The following is a 16,723-nucleotide window of genomic DNA, read 5'->3' as shown; positions in this document are numbered from 1 at the left end:
CGGAAGTTAAAACCGGATTGGGACTAAATCGGTTCGGTTTGATACGGGGTTGGCTCAGTTTCAAACGGTTACAAACTGGTCTCAATGAATGTTTTCTCAAACTAATAACAAGGTCTGTTTAGAAACTGGTTTCGAATCCCAGAGCCGGTTTTGTTTGCCTCTAATGCTCGGACCTGATTATGGTTATCATGAGACTTAATAATTCTTTTTAATGTTGTTCGTATTTTAATGTAATAGAATTAATTGGTCGACAATCAATCATAATAAACATTAAGCAAGTTAGGGATGTGCGGGGGCCTAGGGGCGGCAACCCCTAATAGGGTCATCGGGTTAACTTTGAGCTTTATTAATAAAAATTTGAAAAGATAACTGCATGAAACAGTTATCTGTATTGATAATTGCCGTAGAGATAAAACACCGTTCAAGTTTTGATCGACATTCTCTCTGGTTCTTCTTCCACACAAGTTCCATACAAATTTCTTGTCTCAAGTTAGAGTTTTATCCGATTAAATTCTTTTGGAGGACCATCAAAATAAATTTTATTCGAAAGTTATTATACAACTCTATGATTATCAAAGTTGTAGTCTACAAATGACTGGAAATGATGCTGGTTTGATCTGGTTTAATAGCTTACTTATAACAATTCAATAACTGAATGTTTAAGGCTGGTAACTTCACTAGTTCAGCCAATATTAAGATGTCAAAAGAAAATTTGAAGTCCCCATTTTTTTTAAAAAGTTACATGCTATTAGGAATTAGAATTCATATAAAAAAATGTCAAAAAGACAACTACATACAGCATTATAATCACAATGCAATCCCTTGACTGACATGGACTCTTTTGTAATCCGATAAATAAATAAAAAAGTAAGAATAATTAAAAAAAATGTCAGAAAATGTTTAAAACCGAAATGTTGGTGTGTATGGCGAGGTTACGCGTTGTATTATGTGGAAGGAACATTTTGTGTCGTCTCATTGGCTGTGTTGGAGTTAATACACGAACGAGCCACTTCTAGCATGAGTTCCACCTCTTTCTTATACTGCATAATATATACAATTATTATGTACATCAATTATGTTCTAGTAAGTAATTAATGGATAGCTAAATGTATATAATGGATCAAAATGGGTCAAATTAAAAAAAGAAAATGATTGAAACGGGTCAAAACGGGTTGACATTTTTCAAGTTTTTTTATGGAACGAGAAAAACGAAGGAAACTTTTTAGTATTTTTACTTTTTTAGTTTTTGATTTATATTTCGAGTTATAATTTTGTTTTAATTTTTTAATGAGGGGTTTTTGAAATCTCAACACATTTTGACCCATTTCAAAAACCCTCATTAAAAAAATTCGAAAAAAAAATAATTAAAAAACCATAACTCGAAATATAAATCAAAAACTAAAAAAGTAAAAGTACTAATAAGTTTCCTCCGTTTTTCTCGTTCCAAAAAAGAAAACAAAAAAAACAAACAAACTTGAGAAATGTCAACCTGTTTCAATCATTTTCTTTTTTAGTTTGACACATTGTATACATCTTATTACAACCCATTCAACCCAATGAGTTACATTTGCCACCCCTACTTGTAAGGGTCAAGTCTTACCTCGTTTATGGCACCCGATTTAATTTTAGATTGCATTACGCACCATTTCTTGAAATGCACACCTGTTAACTCAACCAACAGGGTAATTAAGTACTTTCAGACACACTATTAGAACCATACGTGATTATCGAATATAAATGGAATCTAGAATAGTAGAATGGAACTTACCGACTTTAACATCAATAGTGCATGAAGATTCAGATGTAGTCAAAACTACCCATCTACAATGCACCTAAAGCAACACAAAATTGTGAACTATAGTTAAAGAAGAAAAACAAGTGACAACAAAATTACGATTATGCCTCTATATGCCACATAGAAGTGGCATGCCTATTATAGTATTACCCGAAAATTAATCTTTTTGCATGTTAATACTTTAAAATACTAAATTTATATATTACTTTTATCTTTTTAAACATTTATGTTCATACTATGCCAATTATTTTGAAACTTACAAATATTGTTATAAAAATTACCCAAATAGTTAAAGTTACTATACATTACAGATATATAAAAGATAAAATACACAGGTCAACCCGCCAGGTTCACACAAATACAACCCAAACCCGCTTAGACTAAACCCAAGCACGCAAATTTCGTGTTAGGTTCGTGAATGATGCTGAAAGATACCTCAAAGTATGATCCAAATGGAACATCATGTGCCTGTTGTACGGTTTCAAAAACCTATAAAGCAAACTATCAATAAAGTGCTAATAAAGTTTAATTTCGAAAACCCAATAAAAAAATACTCACCAGGGATTTTTTGTCAGCAGACAGCAGGGCATGTTGCCACTCTGTCATCGCAGTATCCGGTGGACACATAGGACTATTACAAAGACATCTAAATGTTATTTCTCTTACTTGACCATCATATTCATCAGCAGAATGCCACTGGCCTATCTACATTTTCAAAAAGAGAGAGAGTAGAATTTAAAATATGAAAATCGGAGGCCCGCAAGTTAACCGTTTGTCCAGAGTTTCGTTTGTGTCAACAGTAAACACGTCTTGTTCTTTCATTTACGTTCGTGCATGTTCGTTCGATTATGTCCATTTCTGTTCATACGCTAACATTCATTTATGTTTGTTAGTTTACATTTGTTGAAGTTTGTACATTTATGCATTCATTCACATTGTTAGGCGCATTGCGCTTTAGTCAAGTATTATGAATATTTTAGACCCAACAAACTGATATTTACATTTACTTTGAATTGGTGTTTGCTCAGTTATGTTCATATATATTCATTCAACTATTTTCAATTATATTCGTTCGTTAATGTTCGTTTGTACTATTAACGACTGAGCAAAAACAAACATGAACACGTTCATTTTCGTTAAGACCATGAGCCGCATGAGCATGCCTTGTTCGGTTCATTACAGGCCTAAGAAGAAACTCTATGAATGAAGGTTACAAAGTATAATGCTTACATTGAGATTCGTATCCTTTCGAGACGAACGGTAATCGTTTGTGAAATTTGAACCGTCACTCAACAGCAAGTCAAAAAATTGTTCGGCGGTACTTGCAAAAACTTCCTGAATAAATATTTAAAAATTTTAATTCAATATAATTATATTATTAAAATAGCCGCTTAATAATGGTAAGGGTACATACATTGTATATGCCAGTGAGAACATCTTCTTGAACGAACGGTTCCTTTTTCTTCACCACACTTTCTGCTAAAACCTTAGTGGGTTTTTTGTGAACTAGAGAGCTACTGCTTGCGCGTAACTCTGAGTGCTGTTTCTCCTGTACATGTAATTTGTCATTATATGAAGCAGGTCAGGTTGACCCATAATAACCTTTTTAAAAAGTTATTATAGTAACAGTAATATAAATTTTTTAAAATAAAGAGATTGAAGTCTGTATTTACGCCCTGCTTGCGGTGCGCGCATATAATGTATATATGTGTGAACCCTCGGGTGGGCAAAAGTAAAATTGCACTAATTTTGACGTTATTTTACTAATCTCGTGAAAATAACGTTAAAAGTGGCGGAAGGTTAATCAGGCATCATGTGGTGGCGTTGATAGCCGAAAGACAAGGGCACATGCACCGATCAGCCGGTGTCCCGATGATTGAGTGCTATGTGCCTTATGTCCAAGGCTTGATGCAAAACTACTATCGAGCCGGGGGTCTCACCGGAAGCAGCCTCTCTATCCCTATTACATCTTACCCTCCTCAGACCCTACCATAGCATTGCTATTGGTGGGATATACTGAGTACGATGATGATGATATTCACTGAAAATGCAGTTTGACCCAACTTTTGATTTGGCTCGTTTGACTAGATAAAGATATAATGGAACACAAATTGGCCCGTTTCTAAGTAAATGGGTCAAAGTTGCGACTAGTACAAAATTCTTTTGGAGCAAGGTATACCTTCTTCTCAGCTTCGATCATTGAATGATAGTTCTTAGCTGCACGTTGTAAAGTTCTTATTGCATGATTTCTGTTCCAAAATGACGCAAACATGTATCTAACTCGACCTGAAATCAAATTAATTTAAAAACAGTGAGTCAAAAATGACATTTTATATACATTGTATATACAGGGGCACGGTTTAAAAAGGCTTTCTGAGGCGCGCCTCGAGGCTTACGCCTTGGCAGCCTCGGTGGAAAAACGCATAAGAGGCTTAGCCTCATTAGGATTTACTGAAACCTACGCCTCGACCTTTGCGAGGCAGTTCGAGGCGGTCTGAGGCAGTGAGGCTTCGAGGCGAGGCGTTGAGGCTTAAGCCTCACTAGAAGTTGTGAAATACGGAAATATGCCAAAAAAATCATTTTCTGGGCATTTTTTTCACCCATTTAGTGCTTAGTGAACTTAATTAGTGGGCCAGCCCAACATTTACTGCTAGTGGATTTAAAAAATATCACCGTTTAACTGTATAATGGTTAGGGTTTAATTGGTGTGCCTCCTTTCACAACACCAAGCAACAGCCACACAGACACAACAACAAAAAAACTACTTTATGATGTTTGTTTTGTATTAAATTAGTGGTTAAACTATTTTATTATGTTTGTTTTATTACTAAATAAGGTTTTACAATATTCATAACGTTTATTTTATGTTAAAGTGCTATTTTTATAGATTATATATATAATTTTTAATACTTTTTAATAATGTTTTGAGGCTTACGCCTCGGTCCGCCTCAAGGCTTACGCCTCAAGAGTCTAAAGGAAAACGCCTCGAGGCTCGTTTCCGCCTTTTTAAACCTTGTACATGGGTATATCTATCGGACCTGTAATAAAATGAAATTTTATGTGTTATATAGGATGAGGATCATTTAAGAACTTAAAATAACCAAACATTTTATTTATTATTTTTTATATATAGTATTAACAGAGGGTAGTTTGTCATTTACTATTTTATTATACGAAATTATATGATTACATATATGTAAAATTGGCTATTACACATACATGTAAATTGGTAATTACACATACGTAAACTTGTGATTACATAAATGTAATCACAAAATTACATATTATAATGACAACACTACTCTCAAATAATATTAAATATATAAATTAAATTTTTATTTATTTAATAAAATGATTGGTTGTTAGAAGTTCTTCAATTTTTTGTAGTTCTGAAGAGAAAGAGATCCATCTGCATATAAGCTATAAGTGAAACTAACCATCTGGACTACGCAAGGGAGGAGCACCATGCCCCCCAGCACCGAGGCGAAGAACTATTGTTACAGCAGGATTAATGACAGCATGTTGGCTCCTTCTTATCTGCAAATAAAAACCATTACTATCGCAACTTTTAATACTAAATACTAAAGCCAAGCCCCAGAAAAGATAACTAACCTCTTCTATGTCACCAAAAGGAATAATCACCTGCAAAATGGAGTGAAGAAGACCATGGTAAATAGAACCAATAATGCTTAAACAAAGCTATCATAGTATACCAATACTAATAAAAATAATGTTACAAATAATACAGCACGATATGATAGGAAGCAGATATTATATATGTGAAAAAAAGAAGATTAACCTTCAATTGTTTGGAGAATACATTAGAGTGGAAGCATATATGCCAAGCTGAAACATACATACGACCATGATATAAGAATGATCTCTCCATTGCACATGAATAGCTGTGTTCAACAATCTGCAATATTAAAAAATATATTATTATTGAAGTAATGTAATATAGAAGTTAACAGTTAAAGAAATGTGCCTCGTCTGGTAGAAGATCAAATATGGTCTGCAAAGGCCCAGGTTTCTGATGAACAACTACTGGCCCTGGTTTATGTGTTGAGATCCGCCTTCTAGGGTTAGCACCAGCGTAGCCCTTCAAATCCCTATGAATAATAAATAATAACAAATCAGTGATTTTAATTAAACACAAACATATGACATAAAACACACAAAATTCTACCTGGAAGAATTTTTGGAGAGATCTGTTGTTCTAATTTGGATACAAACCTGAAGAAATAGTAACGTGTTAAACATCTTTAATCAGTCAATTTAAGGAATCGTTGATATTAATAATAGGATTAAGATTACCTGCCCTGGAGAACTACTTAAGGGATGCCATATTGCACCAGTTTGACCTTCTTTTTCGACAGGAATGGTAACCGAACCAAGAACAGCACTTTTCCAAATTATATCCCAATCATATATTGACACGTTAATCTGTTCATAATCAAGAACCAAATAATATGTTAACTCTCAACACGAAAGGTACAATATAAAAATAATAACGGTAAATAGGTACCTTTACAGGCAATTCATCAACAGGAAAATTGAACTCCTCGCCCCACATCGGATTTCTTGAACCGGGAACCATTGAACTGCAGAACAAATATATATAATGATTATAATATTATCCAACATAAACAATATCAACTAACAATTTGGAGATTGCATAATTGCAGATTCAAAGGATTACCTAAACCGCTTTTCTGTACCACAAGTGATGATTGCATAAGGATCCGACATGCCATTCAGATTAGCACCAATAAGATTCTTTGCTGCTAACAGTTCAACCTACATTGTTGGCCATTTTGAGCATCAATGTAATATCAATATCAATAGAGAATAATATGGTAGCAAACTTAACTCAAAAGAAATACAAAACCAGTTCATTTGGAAATACCTTTATTATATAAGCAGAGCTGCCATTAGAGTCACCCTTCAATTGATCCATCTACAATATAATTGTAGAAATGCAGTTAGCAAATCAAATGAATTCTTATCACATTTAGATGATGAAAGGTAATAGTAACCAGATTAACACTAACAAGTCAACTGTTGACTTCTCTGGGGTCAGATCGAAACCATTAAAACACAATCCTAAGTGAATTAGAACGCGTGTTAATAGGGCTGTAAACAAACCGAACGTTCGGCAGGAAGTTCATTTATGTACATTCATTTAATAAATGAACGAACACGAGCAAGGAATTTAGTTTAATTAAATAAATGAAAGAACACGGACATAGGCTATGTTCGTTCAACTGTGTTCGTGAACGTTCAATCATGTGTTCGTTTATGTCAGTTAACATTTGTTTGTTTATGTTTATTCATAAAAGGTTTTTAATATTTTTTCATGACTTTTCTAATCTTGCCACATAGATTTAAGCATAATTATTAATAACTTCTCTAATCATGTCATATAGTTCACTTAGAGTTCGTGAACCATTCACAAACAAATTCATTTCCTTAATGAACTAGCGTGAACAATAAATTTCATTCGGTTAGGTGTTCGTGCAGACGTGCACTGTTCGCAACGAACGCACATGAACACGGCCTTGTTCGGTTCGATTCATTTTTCTCCCTTGTTAATTTCTACTTTCGTAACTATTTTGCCAAAAAAAACACCAAATCAATCATGTTTCCGCTATGCTCAAATTGCAATCAACATGATCACAATATCACATTGATGCAATCAACACATTATCACACAAGCAAATTAGGGCACAAACCAAACACACGATCACATTATAATTATCAATTCCACAATATCAACAACCACAATCACTATTATTATAATTCATAAACCCTAAATAATCACAGATATACCTTATCTCTATCATCAACGCCATCAGCGGCACCAATAGATGCATTATCGAACATAGATCGATCACCGGCGGCGGTGTGGCTGTCGTAGGTGAAGAACCAGTAGGCGGCAATGACGAATAATGACGCGGCAACGCTCACTTCCACTTCCCACCATGACGGAACCAAAAAATCAATACTCGTCGTTTCGGTGATCATCATTTGAGAACGAACGAATTACATTAATAATAATAATAATAATAATATTATGAAGAAGAACGTGAGTGAAATTGAAACGGAAAGATCAAGTAATTGCTTTGAATAGATCGATGACTTTGTTATAATTGTAGTGGCATTTTTGGGAGGTTTGATTCTTATTTTGGAACGGTTTGTATAAAAATGGTTGGAAGTTTGGAAATGGTACCGGTTACCGGTATCGAAACCGGTCTAATTATTTGCTGATGTTTTTAGGATCGGTTTGGTTCAGTATCAATATTTATCGAATTTTGTCAACGTTATTAGCACTAAGTTGTCAAGTTTTTATGAAAATCGGAACCGAATTACCGGTATGATACCGAGTTCATTCCTAATCGAATGAAGAGGGGTTTTTACATTTTATAAAGGGAGATAATATGTAGGACATCAAAATTTTCAATTTTGGTGTGTTATGAACTTAAGTTCTTGATATAATTCTTTTTGAGGTTTTCATCATGACTTTTATTAAGTTTGTAAACTTATCGATAAAATTCGTTTCACATATGAGAATTTTGAGAAAATAGATATAATAGCAGGATAACTAAAAATTGTAATTATGATTCTTGGCATACGTTTTGTTTTGTATTTACCGGCATTGGCTTATTTATGTTGTCACGTATGTAATATTGTCTTTCGGTTATTTAACAATTTATGTGATTTTTTATGTTTCGAGCTTACTAATTTTTTGTTCTTAATTGATGCTACGATAGTTGTGAATTAATATGACGTTTTAATAAGTTTTGTGTGTATTACCACTTGAAGTTTGGGATACATTTAAAACCTTTATTTCAAACTTGTTTAAAATTTAACATTTAGAATAGGAAATCAAACTAGTTAGTTAAAAATTATATTCATATTTCAAGGAAGACTTTGATATATGTGTTGATTTGGTTGCGTAGTTTGAATGAAAATACAGGGTGTGTAGTGTGGGACCCATCCTGTTCCGTAAGAAGCTACGCCCTTGTGTTGCTTTAATCTTATAGTCAGTTTAGTCAGTTATTCAAGTTGTTTGTGAAACATATTACAAGCAACGACCAAGCCTTCTAGTCATTAGCATGGTTATTACAATGTTCATGTTGTGTTTCTTATATGAAACAACATATCACGCATGTTTAATGAAGCACTAAAGCGCATACATGTAGGTTTAGGCACCCAAAAATAATAACATGATGATACATGATCTAAAACACACTTTGCTAAACACATGAACACCATCTTGATTTTAGGTGGACAACTACATGAATTTAGATTATATAATGTACTAATCAACTTAAACCGTTAGTGATGGATTTAGAAGAAAATTTTGAATACTAGCATGGGCTAAAATCTTTTGTTCTGCCCATGACACGGCATGCATGCAAGGTGTGGAGTATAGTGTGATTTTGCACTTGTCATATTCATGGTATTGTAGAGTATGAATGTATGATAGTAATGGGCTATAACAGACTGGGCCAGAGTCCAACTCCAATTCATGATCTTAGAGTTACATGTTCATGGTAATCCGATAGCTAATATTTATTAATAAATCTAGAAACATGATTTACTGAGAAATGAGAAGTGAGAGCCTGTTAAATTCTGTATCTTTTGTCACTTATTATTATTTTTCTTTCTGTCTAAGTGGTTTTATAATTATTGAGCCTTTAAAAAAACATACGTACATTAATTGTTTTCTTCTACACATTCCTTTCTAGACCTATCAGATTGCCCCAAGATAGTCAAGGAGACTAAGCATTAGCCCTGCTTATTTTAGCAACGAAAGTCATATAAATTAAGACGGGTCCCACCTCCTGACCAACAAGGAGTTGACATGTGACACAAGCAGACTAATTTTAGACTACAAATCAAGTTACTTAGCCGACTTAGTCTCCTTTTAGTGGCTCCAAGATCCTCCCTTTTTTCTTCTCTTACTTGCCTCTTAGCCACGGCTTGCAAGCTAAAAAATGAGTTAGCGACTCCAACGTCTTCTCTTAGCCAAAGGCGTCGAATTCAATTTTTTTACCTATAAAATTTAATGGTTTTTTTAAAACAGTACAAATATAATATGAAAAATTCGTATTCATGTAGTACCTAATAGTACCTAATAATGATAACATCCCTTATGTGAGAACAGTATGCTAATATAGGATTCTCATTGACTTGTTACAACAAAAATTGAAAATGAAGTTTGTTTAGGGGGTGCAATTAGGCTATAAAGAGATGTTATTATGATGAAATATATGACTTAAGTGATGTGATTTTGCTTATGCTCCACTCATTCAATTAAACACTTAAGAAGTTGCTGTGTCAATCTCATGTCAAATTTCTATCAATTAACTATTTAAAACCAAAATATATATATACAATCACATCCTAAATGCTTGTAGCAAAATGTATTGATATTTATTTGTTTATTTAAAGCATATTTAGGTTATATATAATCATTCAATTTAAAAATTAATCTATAAATAAAGACAAGTCAAAGTGTCAAACTATGGTTTTCCCTTTCGGCATACCGGAAGAACTGGTCGTTGAACAAGGTCTACTCGTATTAACTAATAGAGCTTGCAAACTACTTCGTCCAGTTAGCCTTTTGTAAACTACCCGGGATGATGAGTTTAGTAAACCATACAACTCGTGTAGGTTAGTTTGGTTAACTACTCGTCCTTCCAAAATTTTAGGATCTACTCGGCGCTATGAAAGCATTGTTGCAGTAGTCGTGAATGTTGTTTTCGAGACATTTATCTTCTTTTTTCGTGGCGACTAAACGAGTATTGAATGTGCTCGTTTTGGTTGGTTTATATTTACGTGACATGTTTTAAGTGTTTATGTAGCATGCCCGTTTGATTACTCATACTACTCGTCCTAAGTACTTTTAAATACATATTTATGGAATATAATGGAAAAAGTATGCAAAACTCGAAATTAGTTTATAAAATTACCTATTTTGGGAATTTTCCCCGTCAAAGTATCACTAGCCATGATTGTATATATACTTAGAAAGCTCATTATCATTCTTTTATCTTGTTTGATTAACCAATGAGAATTTGAAAAAAAATCATTATTTTATGTTATTTGGTAGACACATAAAGACGCATGAATGAAGTACAAATAAAAAAAAAATACTTGTACCCCAAACTAAAAAATCACCAAAATAAGAAACGGCAATGGCATCGGTGGTGGTGTCGATGACAATCGTGGTAGTAGTCAAGTGATTGCAGTGGTATCAAGAAAAGTAATGAATAACCTTTTCGTGAATTGTTCATTCAAATTTTAAACGAACAAACACGAACTAAGCTTTTTTTTTTAAACAAACAAGCACAAACACAAATATTTATCCAAATAAATAGTCATACTCAGTGTTCATTTAAATCTAAATTAACGAACATAAACATACCACTTGTTCATATTCATTCGACCTAATATCATCTAATATCATACCCGTCCCGATACGATATCCGAATACCCATTCCGACAACATGGTAAAAATTCGATATCAAATGATGACGGGGGAAGAATTTTCCACGAAGCAAATAGTGAGTACGGGAAAAAAAACGGTCATATGGGGACCCACCACAAACACGAACCACTCCCGTACGCGTATACTCCACGCGCCGCCGTGGCCATCAGAATCAAGAATAGAATCTAGATGGACCAGTTCCAATTCCATAGTAGTATAATTATTAATAATGATGAGTATTTATGATGATGAAAAGCTATATAATTTAAGCCTCCTATAATAATAATAATAATAATAATAATAATAATAATATTCTTCCAATTTAAGCAAAGTTTGTTGTTCAAGTGGGTAAGCGGCCAAATCCATACATCCATCCATCACCATCCTATCAATCTATATTCTAATATATTTAAATACATCAAACCTGCATCGTGTTGAAATGAAATTGTTTAGTATAAAGCGTATATAAAAGGTGGATGGATGGATGGTGGTGTGGTGGGGTGACTGACAATAATAAAGTGGTGATATTAATAATAATAAATTAATAATCATCAATCTTCTAACTTAATTCCACTATTCTCTCTGTAATTAAAGCTACTGTTGCTGTGAGTGTAAGTAAGATTCATGTCACAGCACGCCATGTCAGAGGTAGATGGTTAATTGAAGCACCTTTTGATTCTGAAATGTTTTTATGGAAATTTGGAGGGAAATTTTAATTTTTTTAAGGTATGAATATGCTCTTAATTCTGTTCTGTTTACCTGTCAAATTATGTGTGTAAAATATATGATGCACATAAGGTGTTTGATGAAATGCCAGCATAGGATTTTAGACATATTTTGAGGTAAATATGAATGTTTGTCTTTACCATATGATTTTTGTTGATCTGATATGCTAAAATATTAGCAAATTCTTCGTCTTTTTTTTTTTCGTACGTTTTGACTGTCGTTATTCGGTTTTCTTATACTTGCATCATTTAAGGTGAACCGGTAATGTAAGGAAGTAAGGAACACATGGGGAGAACAGGGAGTTGGTTTTCTGCAATCAAGAGGGTTTTCACATCCAGTTCTAAAGACAAACTACCAAATGTAAGTTAAAAGATTCAAACTTTATGGTTTTCGCCTGTGAGTATTGCAAATTTGCATCTCAGAATGTCGTGTTTCTTGATTTCTAATGATTTGTATCGGTCACAGGAAATAGAGAGGAGAACCTCACATGAAAGGAAGGGGCGAGGAAGATTAAAACATGGCGAGAGTAGATCGTTCATTCCTTTATTTAGAGAACCGAGCAGCATCGAGAAAATCTTGGGAGAAGTTGACCAACAATCGTTATTTATCGGTCACCCTACAACCGTCGAGCAACCGACAACCTCACAACCTTTGTTTTCCACTTCACCTAGGGTCGGTTCTCATCGAGCCACTTCTCCTAGGGTTAGTTCTTATCGAGCCACGTCTCCTAGGGTTAATTCTTATCGAGCCACGTCTCCTAGGGTGGTTTCTCCTTATAGTTCATCTCCTAGAGTTGTTGTTCAAAGGCATAAGGAAACCAGCTATAGACCAGAGCCAACTATTAGACACCATCATCGTTCGGCTACCATAATTCAGGCTGCTTATAGAAGTTATATGGTAAGTAGGGGTGTGTATGGACAGGTTTGGGTAGGTTTTGGGCTCAAACCGAACCAAAACCCAAATTTCAGTTATTTTTGTTTTTGAAAACCGTTCGGTTTTGTTTTTTCCGTTTTACCATTTGGGCTTGAAAATTTGTGGCTAATAAAGATTGGCCCAAAACAATGAAGTTGGGACTAATTTTTTTGTTAATTAATGATTATTTGATTATTATATATTTGAGCTCAAATATTTGGGATAAACTATTTATTAAATTCTTATATATTTATTAACATTAAAAATTAAAAATGAAAATCCATAAACTCAGTTGGGTTCGGGTTTTTTGGTGTTAATTACAAACAAAACCGAAGCCTAAACATAAAACCAAACGGTTGATTTTCGTTTGGGTTTGATTTTTTCTGTTACTGATGTTTTTCAGTTTAATACGTGCCTGGTAAGTTTTTTATATGATGTTCTAGTATTTGACATTTGTGTATTGGTTGAGTATATTGTATAGGCGAGGAGGAATTTTCGAGCCTTGAGGGGTCTCGTGAGGCTGCAAGGAGTGGTGAGAGGCCAAAACGTGAAGAGGCAAACAGTCAACGCAATGAAACACATGCAATTGTTGGTGAGAGTCCAAACGCAGATTCAGTCACGAAGAATACAAATGTTGGAAAACCAAGCACTTGAACAACACACAAACAAAAACGACACTTCACTTGGCAAATGGAACTTCAGTAATCCGGTAATATCTCCTTTCTTTTTATACACCACATGCCGTTTGGTTTATAACTTAGGTCCATAGGTTCAAGTACATGGTATGTTTTGGTCTAACTAAATAACCAGATGATGTTCTAAGTCATTTAAATAGTAAATTATCATGTTTTTTGTGTTTAAAGAATAAAAGATACATTGTTTTTCTTTCAAAGGAAAAAAAAGTAATGAAGATTTTTTTTATTTGAAGGAAAGAGTATTCAATATAGCTTAAGCTATACAGAGAAAGTGAGAAACAATGCACCCAGCTTTCTATTTTTTTATTTTTTTTTTTGGCAAATTTCATATGTATATTTAGAGAACCCAAGTTCAAATCTCAAATTATATTAAGTAAATATTTCAAAAAGAGTAGTTTATCAGAACTTTATATATAACTATAACCAGTGGCGGATCCAGGAATTTTTTCCAATGGGTTCACTATTCGGGTCGGTTTGACGGTCGGATCAATTCAATGGTTCAGGTCAATTCGAATGTGTATTTGTGTGCTTACATGCATCAGTTAAAATCACTATAATGATCACTATAATTATCATACAACTGCAAAACATTATTGTTTTATCATACAAAAGAGTTAAAATCACTATAAATAGCTGAGGGTAAGAATGTCATACAAAATTAGAATCTGTATACCATACATGATTAAAAAGAGTTAAAATCATTAAAATCAAACTGCTTTGGGTAAGGATTGAACTCAGGTTCTCAGTTTGGGAAAGTGGGGTTTTACCACTAGAACAAGGGTCTATTGTGAAAATGGGTTCACTCACAATTTATATGTGGGTTCACTCTTGTTTTATATATGAGTTCTATATAAATTCCGAAACTCAGTGGTTCCCGTGAACCCGCACTGACACATATAGATCCGCCCATGACTATAACTACAAAATTATATATTTTATATATTAAATAAAAGTTATCAGTATTATTTTCCAATAAGTCAATATCAAGATTACAGTTCGAAAAAAAAAGTGAATATCAAGATGGGGCTCGGGCTCATTCAAGTTTTTAGCGAGCCAATCTTGAGTAGTTTATGAGTGGTTTGGCTCGTTTATCCGGTAGGTCCCGCCAGTGTCAATTCAACACGCACCAACCGAACCGTTTAGGCGGAAATTGACCCTCCGAAAGCTAAAATTAGTTTGACATCTTAAGTTGCCGAGAAAATAGTAGAAGCAAACATAATAATATTGTTGCCTTTACCTAAAAAGTTGTGGGTTCGCTACTAATTGTTTGGTTCGGGTCGGGTCGTATACGCGTTGCATCAGGAACCAGGCGAAGAAGACTGGGACGATAGTTTATTAACAAAAGAAGAACGAGAAGCAAGATTACAAAGAAAAATAGAAGCCATGATCAAACGAGAACGAGCCATGGCCTATGCATACTCCCACCAGGTAACCTTTAACACATCATCCTTTAGTTCTCCAATATCAAACTCATTTTAATCACATTTGAGCTTCAGTTATGGAAAGCCACACCAAAATCAGCTCAAACTGCTCTAACCGACATCCGGTCTGGCAGCTTTCCATGGTGGTGGAACTGGTTAGAACGACAACTACCGTCTGATGAACCCACAAAACACTCCAGGTTCACACCACCCACACCAATATTCGAAACTGCAACACCGAGATCATTAAAATCAACTGTCCCAATTCGGGCTCGACCCATTATGACACCAACACGAACCACTCCACCATCAACAACTCAAAAGTTAATGAAACACTCAAAGTCAAAAGGCGGTGTGGTCGGGTCAACTTACCCAATGAAAGACGATGATAGTTTGATGAGTTGTCCACCATTTTCGGTCCCGAACTACATGAACCCAACTGTTTCAGCTCGAGCCAAAGCGAGGCTAACAGGTGGGGACCGGGTGGTCACGAGCAATGCAGGTAGTGAGACGTCGTCAAAACGAAGGTTTTCGTTCCCGTTAACGCAAACAATCCAGTCGTCGTTTAAATGGAACAAAAGAAGTTCGGGTAAGGATTCAACGGCAATGCCAGCTCCGAGGGTATTATTGGAAAAACATAGGTCGCCACGGTCTGTTGGGGGCATGAGTATGGATTCATCCATGTCTATGCCAGCAGGATTTGGGAGGAAACCATTTAACAGATTTGTTTGAATTTTTTTAAACTTTTGGGTGGGTTTGAGTTCTTTGATTTGATTTTTTGTATCTTTTTTTTTTGGGATATAGTGAGTGTTTGATCATCTATGTATTGGTTGAATGCAGAATGTAGATGTGTAATAATGAACACGCATCTGTTTTTTGAGTGTATAAAAGTTGGTTTTTGTCTGTTATTAGTTGGTTTCAAACCGGAGCTAAACGAGTTCCAACCGAGCTTTATATACTGAAGTTGACTAGACTTGCCTACATTTTATATAATGTACTTTATTTTGTTATATAAGATGTATAATTTATAATAAATCTTCATTTAATTTTTAACACGTGTTTACGTAAACAAATTGTCAAACACACTCCTCCAAAAATTACATTATTGAAGAAACACTAACCGGACCCCGGGCAGATTACGGATAACCTGGGGGTTAGATAGATATTTCCCACGAGGGGTTAGACCCGGTAAAGATGGTTCTTCTGATAACCTGCAAAACAGACACCGTGAGCTTGTCACTGAGAAGGGGGGGTTCCTCCTTGTGACCACCCTCCGGCGTGAGAATCAGACTAGATTGCTCTTTAAATATAAATGTATATTAAGAGATTGCTAGAGCAGATATCAGGTATAATATGATGATAATTTGATAAGATGAGATGATCATACCATTTGGGGTATTTATAGCCGAAGGTAGGTTTCCAAGGATGTGTGGCCGGCTGAATAGTGTTCCTGTTCCACCAACTGTGGCCTACGCACGTGCCCTGCTGGTAGTTGGTGGGTAGGCAGCGGCTGACAGTGACCAGGCCTGCTGTGTACTATTCCTTTTCCACCAACTGCCGGCTATGCACGTGGTATGACAGGAGTTGGTGAGTAGGCAGCGGCTAATAGTGACATACAGTACAAGAGCATGCTGCTCGCCATACTGTTGTCAATAAGCTGTCGTATCTTTAGTCAGAT

The 16,723-nt window shown here is 34.8% G+C and overlaps 2 protein-coding genes across 2 annotated transcripts; one reads left to right on the top strand and one right to left on the bottom strand.

Moving 5' to 3' along the window:
• Window positions 1–748: 748 nt before the first annotated feature.
• On the bottom strand, window positions 749–7,836 carry LOC143537348 (BAG-associated GRAM protein 1-like). The gene is made up of 18 exons (XM_077031136.1): window positions 7,625–7,836; window positions 6,702–6,752; window positions 6,495–6,592; window positions 6,321–6,396; window positions 6,110–6,238; window positions 5,982–6,028; window positions 5,781–5,904; window positions 5,595–5,711; window positions 5,408–5,437; window positions 5,233–5,332; window positions 3,975–4,081; window positions 3,210–3,344; window positions 3,026–3,130; window positions 2,354–2,500; window positions 2,231–2,284; window positions 1,769–1,832; window positions 1,601–1,662; window positions 749–1,040 (listed from the first exon to the last, which is right to left on the bottom strand). Exons 1-18 carry the CDS (start codon window positions 7,820–7,822, stop codon window positions 945–947), a joined length of 1,740 nt encoding a protein of 579 aa, XP_076887251.1. The 5' UTR covers window positions 7,823–7,836; the 3' UTR covers window positions 749–944.
• Window positions 7,837–12,230: 4,394 nt separating this feature from the next.
• Window positions 12,231–15,847, top strand: LOC143537333 (protein IQ-DOMAIN 13-like). Its single transcript, XM_077031124.1, has 5 exons — window positions 12,231–12,377; window positions 12,483–12,914; window positions 13,411–13,638; window positions 14,927–15,052; window positions 15,121–15,847. The coding sequence occupies exons 1-5, from the start codon at window positions 12,303–12,305 to the stop codon at window positions 15,775–15,777; spliced, it is 1,518 nt and encodes a 505-aa protein (XP_076887239.1). The 5' UTR covers window positions 12,231–12,302; the 3' UTR covers window positions 15,778–15,847.
• The last annotated feature ends 876 nt before the right edge of the window (window positions 15,848–16,723 follow it).

This window comes from Bidens hawaiensis, unplaced genomic scaffold (assembly GCF_021521415.1).
Source record: "Bidens hawaiensis isolate Kalapana, Puna unplaced genomic scaffold, B.hawaiensis_p1.1 tig00011184_1, whole genome shotgun sequence".
Classification (NCBI taxonomy): Eukaryota; Viridiplantae; Streptophyta; class Magnoliopsida; order Asterales; family Asteraceae; genus Bidens; species Bidens hawaiensis.
The sequence above is the reverse complement of the archived record's forward strand: the minus strand, read 5'-3'. Positions and strand labels throughout refer to the sequence as shown.

What these genes read in the sequence shown, in the direction of transcription:
- LOC143537348 (XM_077031136.1), bottom strand. Translation starts at nt 7,822, where the DNA reads ATGATGATCACCGAAACGACGAGTATTGATTTTTTGGTTCCGTCATGG. An exon ending in TAAGTAGTTCTCCAGGGCAG is followed by an intron (nt 6,029 to 6,109) that starts GTAATCTTAATC and finishes CTATTTCTTCAG; the next exon opens with GTTTGTATCCAAATTAGAAC. An exon ending in TATTCTCCAAACAATTGAAG is followed by an intron (nt 5,438 to 5,594) that starts GTTAATCTTCTT and finishes TCCATTTTGCAG; the next exon opens with GTGATTATTCCTTTTGGTGA.
- LOC143537333 (XM_077031124.1), top strand. Translation starts at nt 12,303, where the DNA reads ATGGGGAGAACAGGGAGTTGGTTTTCTGCAATCAAGAGGGTTTTCACA. An exon ending in CTAAAGACAAACTACCAAAT is followed by an intron (nt 12,378 to 12,482) that starts GTAAGTTAAAAG and finishes TATCGGTCACAG; the next exon opens with GAAATAGAGAGGAGAACCTC. An exon ending in CTGCTTATAGAAGTTATATG is followed by an intron (nt 12,915 to 13,410) that starts GTAAGTAGGGGT and finishes TATATTGTATAG; the next exon opens with GCGAGGAGGAATTTTCGAGC.